This window comes from Miniopterus natalensis, chromosome 2 (assembly GCF_054644295.1).
Source record: "Miniopterus natalensis isolate mMinNat1 chromosome 2, mMinNat1.hap1, whole genome shotgun sequence".
Lineage (NCBI taxonomy): Eukaryota > Metazoa > Chordata > Mammalia > Chiroptera > Miniopteridae > Miniopterus > Miniopterus natalensis.
Genome location: NC_142082.1, coordinates 100,560,570 through 100,575,431, shown reverse-complemented (window position 1 = coordinate 100,575,431; position 14,862 = coordinate 100,560,570). Strand labels below are relative to the sequence as shown.

The 14,862-nt window shown below is 43.5% G+C and overlaps 1 protein-coding gene across 1 annotated transcript in view; it reads right to left on the bottom strand.

Annotated features, from left to right (window-relative positions):
- Positions 1 to 14,625, bottom strand: part of FLT1 (fms related receptor tyrosine kinase 1) — a 178,788-nt gene extending 164,163 nt beyond the window's left edge. The window contains exon 1 of the mRNA XM_016209446.2: positions 14,528 to 14,625. Within this exon, the coding sequence (XP_016064932.2) occupies positions 14,528 to 14,591 (64 nt within the window). The 5' untranslated portion in view covers positions 14,592 to 14,625. The remainder of the gene's footprint in view (positions 1 to 14,527) is intronic.
- Positions 14,626 to 14,862: the final 237 nt, after the last annotated feature.

Genomic DNA, 14,862 nt, shown 5'->3' with positions numbered 1-14,862 from the left:
GTTCTGGAAGAGAAAGTAACTTATTAAAAGCAGTGTGCTTCTACCAGCAGTGTCTCAGCTTAAAAAAATAACTTACTGAATGTTTTCCCTCATTTCCGTATGTGATATGAAGGCCTTCCTGACAAACATCACAGTAGGCTTTATAGTCGTTTGCACCCCAAACCTGGAGAACATTGTTTTTAATTCTTGGGACATTTTACTCATACACGTTCATTAATTTATCTAGGACTTTGTTTTTAGAATTAGTCTTTTTTATATCATCCAAGATATCACATCTCTGATGAAAATCAAAACAAAACACCAATTTCTGTTACCTGTTGGTCATCAACCTAACAGGCCCTAAAATAACCTTTGCATCAGCTCATTCTGGAGGACAAGACCAGAAGTTACATAAAGCCAGGAGGAAGATGTCTGTGGAGAGGTAGAAAGGTACTAGTACCAGAGCAGTAGCCACAAACTTCAACCACCCAGCTCCCAGCAAGAGGCCCATGACTCTAGGAATCCGGGAACTCCTCCCTCGTTTGTCTATTACCTTCCCACATGACTGCTTCCTTCTTGCTCCCTCACCTTTTTTATTTCCCAATCTTTAGCTTTAGTGTTCACTCTCCCATTTAACATTTTAAACATATACTAAGAGAAGCATATAATAATAAGAAAAGATTGCTTTCTTAAGTTTCTAACTTAGGATGGATAATAGATAAGTAAACAAGTATATAGAGATGTATGTGATTGCATATTCATAAATTCCTTTTTATACAAATATGAAATTACATTATATTTGTATGTTATCACGGGAGTACCATCTGTGGAGGCAGCTAACCCAGCCCAGAGAGTGAGGAGCTACTCTCGGAAGAATGGTGTTGAAGGTGAGGCCTGAAGAATGAATGTGTGTGTATTTGCTAAAGGAGACACCAGTGAGTCTTTCTCCTTCAAACACTTCCAAATTTTCAAACCCACTAAAGTTCACCTTTACTTTTTAAGCAATTGTTACCAATGACTGTCAAAGTTTCTGGCTTCTGCAGCTCTGTTTTCCTTGACAACTTTGCTGAAAAACGAAAGGCCTATTGTCTTTATTTATATATATCTGACTTCACTTGCCACTAGAAAAAAAGCCAAAAGTGAACATTTGCTAGAATATATGCTCAGGTCACATTGTGCATTTTGAATTATGGAAGAGGCTTGGGATGGAGACGCAGCAATGAGGGTCATAAAAGAAGACGATGGGATGTGATACGTTAGTCAGGTCTTAACTTGGCCCTCCTTTTCATTCCTCCTCCTAGCCTACACCATGGATGGTCCAGAGCTGAGAGGAAATAGTTCCCAACCAAAACTTTCTTATCCAAGACGGAAAAACAACGGCAGCAACAGTAACATTACCTGATATCTTTAGGCTGTGTTGGTGTACAACACATAAACTGTCCGTCTCCTGTGCTGTTTGGAAACCTTGCCCAGCTAAGAGTATCCCAGCAGGAGGATTCATTACAGAAAATATCTCCTGGGAACCATTTCTCTAGTGGCTGGGCAGCTTAGATCCTCCCCTGTATCCTGAGCCTAGATTCAACTCAGGAGAACAGGTAAGCTGAACCAAGGACAAGGAAGGGTCACTAGGGCCAAGGGGTGGCCCAAATGGAGGAACAGAATATTTCGGATGTGTGGGGAGAATTATCACCAGTTCTTGGACATATGTTTGCCAACCTCCCCCTCCTACACATCCACTCACACATAGGTTCTTAGAAGGAGAACTAATGTGGAACCATGACTCCTATGAAGGCCTTTGAGACCCAGAGGAATGGTTAGGATACAGTTTCAGTCAGTTCAACCAGTGTTTATTGCGTGACTACTATGTACCAGGCACTGTACTGGATTCACAGCTGGAAGATGGATCAGAAACAAGCCCCTTGTCTCTAACGCCTTTCAGCCCTGAGCAGCCTCTTAGGACATGAGCCATCTAGAAATAGATTAGTGAATTCCAAGAAATGCAGAAGACTATCGTAGTCAACAGCCAGAGATCACCTCAAAATTATGTACGCCTTGTATTTAAAGGACATGATTTTGAGTATAGAGAGTCACAACTTCTCTGCTAATATAAGTGATTCATTTCAGTAAAATCCACAGTTAATGTCACAAAATAAGACAATGGTAAACAGTACAATAAATAAAACCATGTTTATATCTTGAAATAAAATATAAAGTGTTAATTGGTAATTGCTTAAGCACCTTTTAAGTGAATGTTACAATGTTCTAAAATAAGAGTCCTGAGTTCTATTCCTACCTGAACTCACACTGGAAATTGGACATAAACCTAGAATGATAACTGTTTATGAAATTGGCATCAGGAGAATTATAGTTGATATGATCTATAGTTTTCCTCACAAAACCATACCAGATAGTGCAGCACTCCAAAACATTGTAAGAAAATATATTTCTTATAAGAAATTCCCCCCTGGTCTGTACTTAACAATTTTCCAAAATGGTGAGTGAGTTATCCCAAGGAGGCAATCCCATGACCATCTGCCTGGACTGCAAAGCCCATTTAAAACAAACAACAGCAACCTTATTTCTACATTTTAGAATTTTACTACTCCTAAAAAGAGATATGTCTGGATATAGAAGTACTAAGTTTAATGTCCAGTCTAAAAATACTAAAGTGAAATAGAAATTCTTGAAAATTAGCATTCGTGTTAATTTCCTGAATGCTAAATGACTTTGTGTGGCGAACACTTTGCATAGGGTATTTTTCATTTATGGGTTTTGAGGACAGGGAACGGGGAAGTGAGCAGTAGAACCATTTTTCATCTGTGCATCAACAATGTGTGTCAGATATCCCCTAACACTCAAGAAGTTATAGGTACATTTAGGGAGATAATAGGGAGTAATAATAATTTAATAATAAATAGGGGAGTTACTCAATCCCTGTGGTTTTTCCCTCTCTAGTTTTAGCAGAATTCCCTATGGGGAAGATTTCAAAGCTATAAACATTTCCAAATAACAACGGAGAACAAAAATCCCATCCAGCAGTTGACATTAAGTGGAAAAGAGAGTTAAACAGTGTTTTCCAAAAAGAAAACAATACCATTAATCATAGTCCAAATGCTGTAACAGGGGTTTACGTGGCCTTTTAAAATTGTTTGTTTGCAATCCCCTCTAATAGATCCCTGCCTTTCCCTCTGTTTACATATATTTTTGGTGTCTCTAATGCCAACTTAGAAAAAGAAAACAAACATAAAAATCAAACAGTCTATATCTCACTCCTTATAATTTTCATCCATTTGACTGCTCTCCACTGTTCCCTTGGAACGAAAGATAAATTCCTCAATAGGTGGCAGGATAGGATTTTCCTCAGATCGGAATAAAGGTGGTCATATTGTTGTGTGGAAGAGTGTTCCTCTCCAAGTAGTGGATTAAGAAAAAAGAAAATGCTTCTTTCTCTTGACTTCTTGCAGGGTTGACTACCTGAAAGGAATAATCTAAGGAGGAGCAAGAGACCCAAGGAGCAAAATAGGGCGGCAACGTTTCCATTTCTGACAACAGTAGAAGGGCGGCCAATCTAACAGGGAAATCACTTGAGGCCCGTGGCTGTGTCCATCCCAGACAGAAAGTGACACTTCCAGGAAAATGCTCTAGAACAGTTGACTTTTTCTCAGCTAGGACAGCTTGTTATTCTAAACCCTGAACACCAAGTGGCTTTAATTCCTAGATTTTAACATTGAAGTTGGGTAAATGTTGGTGGAAAGGGCACTGATTTTATTTTTATAATAATCCTCACCCAAGAATGTGTTTATTGATTTGAGAAAGAGGAATGGGGGAGGGGGGAGAGAGAGAGAGAGAGAGAGAGAGAGAGAAAAACACCATCATCGGCTGCCTCCTGCACATGCCCAGGTATGTGCCCAGGCACATACCCTCACCCTAGGTATGTGCCCTGACCTCGCCCTGACAAGAAACCCAACCTTCAGCCTAGGTGTGTGCCCTGGCCAGAATCAAACCTATAACCCTTTTGTGTAGCGGAGGACACTCCAACCAACCGAACCACCCAACCAAGGCAAAGGGCATTGATTTTAAAATCAGAAAAACCTAAGTTTGAATCCTAGTCTGGTCACTCCAGAAAGTTTTGATCCTCAGCAAATCAAGTTTCCCTGAGCTTCCAGGTTTCAGTTGGGGGGAGGGGGGAGCAAAGTTAAAAGTGGGCATGCTCAGGAGATGCTGGGTGGTTCATTCCTGCGCCTTCTCCTGGGGTATTAAGTGCTCCCTTGCCCCAATCCAGGTAGCATCTGCCTTCAGGGTCAAACACACATCAGGGTCCTTCCCTATACTCCAGTTTCATTGACAAAATGCTCCAAGTCTTTGAGGTCTCTGGGTTCTAAAAGGTGCACAGAGACGTAGACATTGGATTCCTGGAAGCAAGCTGACAGAGGGCAGCCCAGCTTTTTCAGAGGACCTATGTGATGAGGCCTTTTCCAAAATCAAAGTGCTGGCTGGCCTCATGGTCCTTCTGCTTCAGTTTAAAGCCACTTACAGGAGAGCAGTTTGGAAGCCCATATAAAATCATGTTTTTAATGCCTTTGGAGATCCTTTTCTGACTTGAGTTTATAGGATGGTCCTTGAATACCCCTGATAAGGAAACCCGCATGGTTAAAATTCTGTCTTAATGGAGTCTTTAATAGTATTGGCTACACGCAGAAGTGGAATTTCCCAAGGCCACTTTGAGCTGGAGTAGCAGCAGCTTCTCACATTCTTTGGACATGGCAAAACTCCAAGGATAGAATGGTGTGGAAAGAAGGGAAAGACCAGCACACTCTCACCCATGCTTGGTTCCTTCTCCTCCTTTTCACTTAGGTTGGAAAGTAAGGTGAGATCAGGGAGGTTTGGAGTCTGACCCAATGAGACTGAAATAATTCCAGCCTTACTTACCAAGTAAGTGATTTTAGGAAAAGTACTTAATTGACCTCAGCCTCAGTTTGTTCATCTTGAAGAGTGCTGTGCTACCTCTTGGGATCGAGTGAGATGACAAATATAAATGGGAGTGCCTGACAATCCACAAGGATCAGTTTCCTCCTTTCTCTCTCCCCAAAGCATACAGCCTCACCACATCTGCCAGAAGAAGGTGCTCAACCAGAGGTCCTATGATATAAGCCCCAAGAAGCTGCAGAGATGTCTACACAGAGAAGCTGAGAGTCAGCCGTCCTCCCTGCTGGTGTCATGGTATTCATAGAAGCTAGCAGTCCCAACACAGCATGTACCTTAATCAAAAGGTCTCTGAATGGGAAGCGTTTCCAATGGACCAGTTGTCCTACTCACAGGTTTCTACATAGAGGGCCAAGGCATTAGTCACTATTATTTTCTTGGCCAAACTCCCACCTAATATCTAGACTGAAAAGAAAAGGCTAAGTAATTAACAGTGGTGTGGTGTGGTAGATTGAAAAACATTCCCACAGTATTATACAACTCCTCCATCAAAGAGGAGCCTGTTTCCCCAACCCTTACCTGCAGGTTATGACCAAGCATGTGGCAGTAGGGGTGTGGTAGAAGTTCCAAAGCCTAGGCCTCAAAAGGCCATGCTGCTTCCACCATCACCCACTTGGACTGCCTCTGCCTCCATGTAGGGAAGGCAGGACCAGACTCCTGAATGGCGAAAGACTGCATGCAGTGGGAGGCACAGTGACAGCCAGCATCAAGGTCCCAGTTGAAATGCCAGGTGACTGCCGCTGCATGAGTGACTCAGGTGAGAATGGGAGAAAAACCACCCAGCTGAGGCTAGCCTAAATTTCTAACCCACAGACTCATGAGACAGAATGAATTCTTCTTTTTGGGTGCTGAGTTTGGGGGCAACTTGTTGGGTAGCAATAGACGACAGATACGAATGCTGTCATAACTCAGCCCTATGGAAGCAGTGACTTGGTGGTGCATAATGCATATGTCCTTTCTATATTTGAAAATAAAAGTGTCCACATAGAGCCCACACAATATGAGGTCTTCAATGCCCTGTAGTTACCCCAGATGCTCTCAGGGAAGCAGAAGCAGCTTGAATACTCAGTGTTTCACAATAAGGACCCCAGCACCACAGTTCTGGACAGTGGGAGGCCAGCTCTGTCTCCAACCAGGCAATGACATTTCTCACTAATGGGGACAGACCTCTGGCATATCACAAAAGCCAGCAGAACTATACTGCTCCAACAGGTAGAAGTTAGCCACCCAAGTGGCGGAACACTGATCCCACCAAAGGAAATATGGACACAGAGGCTCAGTTAGAGAAGAAAAGCATCACGAGGCTTCAAAGAAGCAGGGCTGGGCCAAGGCACATGGGTGCCTGAGCCAGGTCAATATATGGCACCTTTCAGAAGGATACTATAGATGTTTTTCAATATTTATAGTGAGGGAAGGGTGAATGCTTCATGGTGTAAGGCAGAGAAGGAGGACAGAATTGTCTAGTCCAACAATTCTGTTCTGGCTCCTCCCTCACATGCCCCACTTGGCAATACAGACCCACTTTCCTCTGAAGGCAACTCCACCACATTTACTGATGGCACGCCCCGAGCACTTCTCCTCGTATTCCTTCTGCACACTACTAACACATACTCTTCCTGGCAGGAATTCTTGTAAACACAGTTTACTCCACCTTGTTATAGGTCTAGTGATGATTCAATGCTTTTTACAGATTGGAACAGGGCAGGTGCCTCCCAAGTAACTAGGCCTCTCAAACCAACTCTAGGACACGGGCTCTCAAAGTGTGGTCTCTGGATCAGGTACATCAGCATCACTTGGGAAGTTGTTACAATGCTAATTATTGGCCCCACCCTAGACCCACTGAACCAGAAACTCTTGGGTCGGGCACAGCTTTCTAGGTAATTCAGATGTCTGATAAAATAGGAGTTTCTTTTCTTTTTTTAAAAAATAATTATTATTGATTTTTAGAGAGGAAGGGAGAGGTATAGAGAGATAGAGACATCGATGAGAAGGGAGCATCATTGATTGGCTGCCTCCTACACTCCCCCTACTAGGAGTAGAGCCCGAAACCCAGGCATGTGCCCTGACCAGGAATTGAACCATGACCTCTTGGTTCGTAGGTAGACGTTCAACAAGTGAATCACACTGGCCAGGCTAAAATAGGAGTTTCTTAACCTCAGCCACCCACTGAAATCACCTGGGAGCTTAAAAATTACTGATGTCTGAGTCCCACTTGACCAATTGTGATTAAATTGGTCAGGAATGCAGCAGAGCAAGAAGAGTTTTTAAAAACAACTCTCCAGGCAATTCTAATGTAGGGACAAGGCTGGAGACCATAGCCCTACAGAGAAACAAAGGGTTTCATAGAACTTAATGGGCAGAATAGTTACTACTCTGGGTTTTGTTAAAGGTGGCCTTGAGTTCAAGTGGTTTCATACTTTTATACAATGAAAGCCAAGGCTTTTCATTTATACAAGGTTCACTTCAGGCATCTTTTAACAAAAGAATCTGATCATTCTTATACCTTGGCTAGTGTAGACTACATGATGGTTGGCTTGAAAGGAAATCACCCTCCACCCATTAACTAGAAGAATTAAAGACTAGGCTGAGAAAAAATGCCTGTAAGCACTGTGATAATCTGTGAAAAGACAAAAGCAATTGCCAAAACTTGCAATAATGAGATGAGGAAGAATGCAAAAGGAAAGCACATTAAATTTCAAGCCAGTAAGAAGCACAAAAAATTTGTTATCAGTTATTGCACGACACAATGAGGCAGTGATGACCTCTTGACAACAAAGATTCTGGAGGAGACACCTTGGCTGGTTTTTTCTACCAAGCAATTTTGCTTTGGAAGCAAATGCCTTGTAAAACTTTTATTTATGGTTAAACCTATCTAATTCCATTTTTACTATTTTCCACAAGTCCACATTTTCTAAGACCATGATCTTGCACCCAGGTTTTGGTTAACCATGGTATCTTCAAGAACACCTCTGTTTCCTTTGATTACAAGTTGAAATTAAGTCTAAGATTTTGTAAAAAAAAAAAAAGTCTTGAAGTAGGCACAGATGCCCTAGCAGAAGACAGGGCACAAGAACAATGCGGGAGCCAGAAGAGGCTCCTGGCTGACCCAGGTCTAGTCTCTTGGTTACAAAGGTCAAAGGTCATCAAAGGATATTGGTGAAAAGGATTTAGACCTTGACATAAGGGCTAAGAATCCCTTACTGAAATTAGGGATTCTCAATTTTATAAAAATTACTAAATTTATTGTGGTGACATTGGTTAATAAAATTACATAAGTTTCAAGTGTGCTATTCTGTAATCCATCATCTGTATGTTGCATTGTGTGTTCATCGCCCCAAGTCAAGTCTTCCGTCACCGAATATTTGACCCCTTTTACCCTTTCCTTCTCCCCGACCCCTCTTTCCCTCTGATAACCACTGTACTGCTGAGTTCTTGTTTGTTTTTCTTGTTTGTTCATTTGTTGCTTTCAGTTTTATATCCCACATATAAAGGAAATCATATGGTTCTTAACTTACTGCATTGATTTATTTCGCTTATCATGGTATTCTCAAGACTCATCCATGTTGTTGCTAATGGCAGGATTTCATTCTTCCTTAAGGCTGGGTAGTATTTCATTGTGTATATGGACCACATTTCTTTATCCAGTCCTCTATCAAAGGACACTAAGGTTATTCCCATGTTTTGGCGAAGTGTGTCTCAATTTTTAATGCGCAAACAAAACATCTGGGGACTTTACTAAACTACAGGCTCTGATTCAATTAAGTTCTCAGCGGATGCTGGACCATGGACCACACTTTGAGAAGCATGTTTTGGAGTATGTAGTGGACATGTGCAAAGTGTGAGGCTGGGAATGGGAATGGGGGAAGGGAGGCACCAACTTGAGCCCTAGCCATGGGATTCAGATTTTTCAGATCCACGCCTCACATCTACTTAGTGGGATGATCCTGCCAGGAGCCTGTTTGCGTGAATGGTTGAGGAGAAACCATCCTAAGGAAAGAGAAAAATCAAGCAGACTAGCCTGGTCTAGTGGCTTGAAATCAAAGGCTGCTGTTGATGCTGAGTGTTGCCAGGCCTCCGTTCTTCAGGTTTGCATCATAACCTAGCACCCAAGGACTCAGGATGAGAGGACGAGTAAGTCAAAGCATAAAATCTGAGACCATTGTTATCTTGAAAAATTGAGTAAGAGGTTGCAGAGTAAAGCTGAGGGCTTGGCACCTCACCAATAGAGGCTAAGACAGAACTTCTGCACAGACTGAAACCTGGCTTTGGGGGCTCAGAGGCCCCAGTGAAGTATTGTGACAAAAAAGAAGGGATTACAGGAGATAAGTATCTCAGAGAGTTTAAGTTCATAGCTGATTTCCTACATCTTAGTCACTTACTGCAGAGGATATAAACATCGTCTATTAAGAACAGTCCCTCTAAAGAATCCACTATAACTGAGGCAAAACAGACAGGCAGGAGCACATTCGTATACTGGAATAAATTCATATTTATTCATATCCCTGAGAGATTTATTTTTTGAAATGATAGTGTGGCTACATCATTCATTCATTCATTCACTCATTCATTCTAAGAAAGCTTCCATGCCAGGTGTCACACTAGGTGCTGGGGACCTAAGGACAGCTAAGACATGGTCTCTTCTTGAAGGGTAAGGGCACAGCCACGTAAACAGAATACTAACGATACCAGGTGAGGACTGGAAGAGGGGCACATAGAGGGGCTGCCTATAGGCGGTACATATAGGTATAGGGGAAACCATTTATTCTGTCTGGGGCTATAAGGAGGCGCTCACAGAGATGGTTTCTGAACTGGATTTTGAGGGCAGGGAAGGAGGATATGCCCAGGAGAAAAAAGGGTCTTGCAGACAAACAGCACAAACACGGGGCAATGAATGTGCAAAGCCCATCTAAACGAGGGTAATTCCTTTGACTGGGGTAGAGTTTGTGTAGCACTGCCCACAAGGAAAATCAATTTTCTCTCTGAATCTCTCTGTGTACTACTGAGCAGCTATAATTCGGATATTCTTAATTCAAACCCCTATGGACTTTAAAAAAATAAATGAAAATGCCATATTTAAAAATGATGCCAGAATTTAAAAAGACATTTTAACATTTTAATAATGTCATTCAACAAATATTTGAATACCCCAGGTACTCTGCTTATGGTAGAGGAAATACAAAAATGAAGAAGAAATCTTATCTGTAGTATGAACATTGAGTTCTGTTCCCGCATCTGCCACTAGCCAGCTGTTAACCTTGGAAAAAAATCACTAAACTACTCTGGGCATATTTTCTCATCTTTGAAGTGAGTAGATTCCATCAATGAGGTTCTATCTCACTCTCCCAAAGTATGTGTTCAATGATACAAGATCAAATCTCTCAAAAACATCAAGGAGAGGAGCAATAATAAAAAATGGCTTCACCAAGACTGATGGGAAATCCCCAGGAATTCTTGACATCCCCCCACATCCGCCCTAGCAGCAATGCAGGAAATCTAGTCCACTATCTCCAGCAGACTCAATGGAACCATTTCCTTAATGAAACCCCCCTGTAGTCCCAGATGCTAAGCCAGAGGCTTTCTTTTCAAGCCCTCCCTCAATTACCCCATTCCTCCCATTTCCTTCCTCTCCTTCAATCTGGTATAAAACCCAGTAATTTAATCAGCAGCATGCACTTTCCAAGCACCCAAGTGTGTAAGGAACCACCGGTAATCCTGAAAAGCATGTGGGAGGAGATCTTGTCATTCGGAACCAGCTCACCAGTATGCTAAAGCCGGTGGAATGGAGTGGATTCTTCTGTTCTAGTAAATTGGTGAAAACCAATGCAGCAGATGCTTCTAATGCTTTGACCCCTTCCTAATATTTTTACTTAAAAAAAAAAAAGGCCAGGTATTACTTCAAATGTCCTTCTTCCCCTACCCACAATAACAAAAATTACTCTGAAAAATTATATGCACTCGATATCCAACAAATTCCTGACCCAACTGAACCAAGAACCTAACACCAGCAAGCTTTGGATTTCACACCCAAATGCCAACAGAGCATCCCTCACTTGCTCTCCATTCTTGTGCCCATTCACATACACATCTCAACTTAAAGCACTACAGAAGCTACTGCTCTGTTATTTGTTCTTGCTTTGCAGAACTTCCCAAGGCAGAATAAATACCAGCCATAACTTTGCAATAGGTTGGATAACCATCCTCGGGGACATGCCACCTTTTTGGGTCAATACAAAACCATTTTTTTGCGACATATAATTTTCAACTTCAATATCCTATGCTTTCAAAGTAGACTTAGAATGTCTCAGTAGTTTTTGGTAAGGAGAACAAAGTGATTATTTGGTTTGTTCTAAAAGTCATAAAATAGAGATTTAGTATCCTCATTGAAATATAAACTTCCTTTAGAATAAAGTGAACATTGATGATAATAATAAAAAGAAATGCATATGGGTCTAAAATGACTGGCATCCTTAGAAGAGATAATGTAACTAGAGTTACACGTTCTGCTTTAAAAAAGAAAAAGAAATCCTAAGATAATGATTAGTACTGGCTTGGGCATACTCTAACAGCTTAGCTCTTGCAATCCACTAAAGATCAAGTTAATTGGTCAGGTGCATTCTGCCAGTGAAAAAGAAAATACAGTGTGATTACTGATAGTAGGGGAAACCCTGTTCATCCTTCTAGCCTAAGCTCTGGTGCCACAGGGTTTACTATCCATTCTCTATGCAAATGTAGGTAAGGGAAGGAGAAAAAGAGACACCGTGTTCAACCCATTTCTTGGCATCAGTCATTGAATTTTAGAGTTGGGAAAGGGTCTTAGAAATATCCATCTATTCTAACTTCTGAATTTTACATATGAAAACAAAAAAAGCCTCTTAGGTTTCACTAGAAAAGAAACCAGATAGCTTTTTATAGAATTTTCAACAGGGAAAGAAAAACTTCAAATAACAATAAACAAATAAGATAAAAATATTGGGGAACTAGACTAGTGACTACCTACCATTCACCTGCAACATGATCCATCAGTTGGAAAATTAATTGGATTGCCAAATGTGCTATAAATAATTAAAGTTTTCAATATGCAATTCAAAAAACACAACCCAAAAGGTGTGGCTGCATAAACCTTGGGGAAAACAACAAAAATTTTTATGTAAAATGAGCTTTATTATGAGATTTCTTACATTCAGTTTAGAAATGGGTATTATAATCATCTACATTTTAATTTAACTTTGTTATTAATGTAGACTTCCCTCACAAAATTCACAAGTGAAGCATTTCCAGTTAGTTACAGCAAATTATAAATGCTAGCTGCTCAAAAACTCAAGAAAAATGGGGTCAGAAAAAAGGGATCTGTGGCTTTAATCAAGAGCCCGGTGACTTAAAAGTAAGAAAGAGAGACTTTGTGTGGAGCAGAGGACTGGTATCCTTTTAAGAGGAAGACGTTGCAATATAGAGTACTTAAAAGTGTCTGAATTATTGGCATCTTTTTAGTTCCCAGGGTATTTGTAAGAAGGTCATTAAACTCTTTGGGGGGAAATGCATTATCTTTTGTATTACTGAATCTCTGGTTATCTTACCCCTCAAGGCACACCTGCACATCACACACACACAGTAATAATCACTGATGAATACGCAAAGACTCTATAGCGACTGAAAGTAAGCAGAACGGGCTCTTGGTGGTGCAAGTGAACTTTACGAGACAGAAACTTGGGCCCCTTCTGCACCCTCTTCCCAGAGCTGCAGCCCTTCAGTTCAGTTTAAAAGTCCTGATTTGGTCTAGAAAGCACGTAGGGACTGTTTCGCTGTGAGATGTCTGTCAACCAGTCAAGAGAAACCTGTGGTCTGGGAAGACAGGTTGCGCAATTACAAACGCCAATAGATGGCAGAATGTTCCTTAAACCAGAAGGTAAAGGGGTTCTCACCTTGCCAGTATTTTGTCTTGCTTTCTTCCTATAACACATATGTAAATTTTTTAGAAATCACAAACTAGTTCCAAGGTTCCTGCCTCGTTTTCAGTAAAATAATATCTAAGAGAAATCATAAGAGGATCTCCAGTTTCTGACAAACTTCCACAGATCTAAGTGGTCCCTAATCGCAAAGAGAACTATACTTCACTAGTCAACCACAGTTTTGAAACAAAAATAAAGTGCTATCTGTGAGAAGCAGAAAATTCAATAAAACATATATTCTTCCCTCCATTTTTTTGGACTTGCAGTAATTTACCTAGATTTACCTTTACATAATAGACAGATAGACTTCAGTAAGTTATTTAGATGCTCTAAGCAATTGTTTAAAAATAAGTGACTTTTCAAAACGAAAAATTCATTGTTGAATTAGAGCAGCAATATCTCATTTCAGTAGTTATGTTAGCAACTTTTTCCAACTTACAGCGGGTTCCTTAGACATTATGACTGCGCCTTGCCTCTCGGGTTAGTGGTTTCACCAATCTAATTGGGACTATTGCTTGTTATTTAGAAACTGATGGCCTAATTAGTCTTCCCACTGAGAAAGAACATTTAACTGTTACAGCCTTTGGGGTTTAACAAGCATTTAAAAAAATCTGCTCAACTGTACTGACTTCCTTCCCCGAATCACTGCAGTAACTTATTTTACGTTACTATCTTTTGTTCAGGGGGACAGAGCCACCGGCTTGGCCGCTCAGCCCCGCCGGCAGAGACGCGACCCGGGCCCGTGAATCCCCTCGGGCTTCAGCGGCTCCGCCGGCAGCCTCCACCCCCCAGCGGAGTGGCCTCCTGGCCCGGACCTTTCTGCCGCGGGTTTCTCTAACCCCCTGCAAAGGGGCGGAGAGCGCCAATTGCTCAAGCCACATCTTTTGGTCCAAATCGTCCGCCTTTTCTTCTTTCGGAATTTAAAGGCTTGCAATTCCGAAACTTAACGGTATTTGGGTTCTGGACTGCCCGCGTCGGCGACCTGGGCTGGACGGTGGAAGGGGCCCCACCCTGGTGGCTGCGCGCAGCGCCCTCCAGCCCCGCGGTCCCGGGCGGGCGAGAGGAGCCGACGCTTGTGGAACAGTCCGTGGGCGGTCGGGCTTGGGGGCCCTAAGTGGGTTGAAGGATACCAGCTCTTCCCATCTCCCGGAATCTGTCTGATCCCGGCAAGCACGCAAACCCCTCCAAGTGGGCTCTCCTCCTTCCCTTTCAAGACGCGACGTCGTGGCCAGTGCCCAACATCGCCATCGTCGGGCTTCAGCCCGGTCCCCGGGAGCCGAGGCGCCGGACTCCGGATGGCCCCTGGGACCGGCCGCCTGGGAACAGGTCTGAGGGTCAGGCAGGTCCCGGAGCGCGACGCTCCCCGAGCCCCGAGCCCGGCAGAGAGCGTCAGCGCCGAGGGGCCGCCTCGGTGCCATCCGGGCGGCGATGCCCGCGGGCTCCTCCAGCTGCTCTCCGAGCCGCGCGCCCTGACCACCCCGCGGAGGGGAAAGGCGCCGTGACCCGAGGCGCGCACAGTGAGGCCCGTGCCCAGGCTCCCGCCGAGGGTCGTCTCCCCTCGTGTCCCCGGCCCTAGGGAGTGCCCCTGCCTCCCTATCGCCGCCCCGGCCGCGCCTAACCTGTGAGAAGCAGACCGCTGAGCAGCGCGCACAGCAGGACGCCGGTGTCCCAGCAGCAGACCATGGTGAGCGCGACGTGGCCTGCTCGCCGGTGCCCGCGCTCCTGGCGGGCGACTGACCCCGCTGCCCGAGCTGGTCTTGTAGCTCTCCGCCGCCGCCGACCCCGCACGCCGGCCCCGCGCCCCGAGCGACCCCTCTGCGGCTCCAGGCGGGGAGACAGCCACTTGTCGGGTAATCCTCGCAGCCCAGAGTCCTGGCCGCTGCGCTCCCGCCCGGGAGCCGGCTCCGAGCCGCCGCCGCCGCCGCCGGGGGAGAGCCGCGAGACGTGTCTGTCC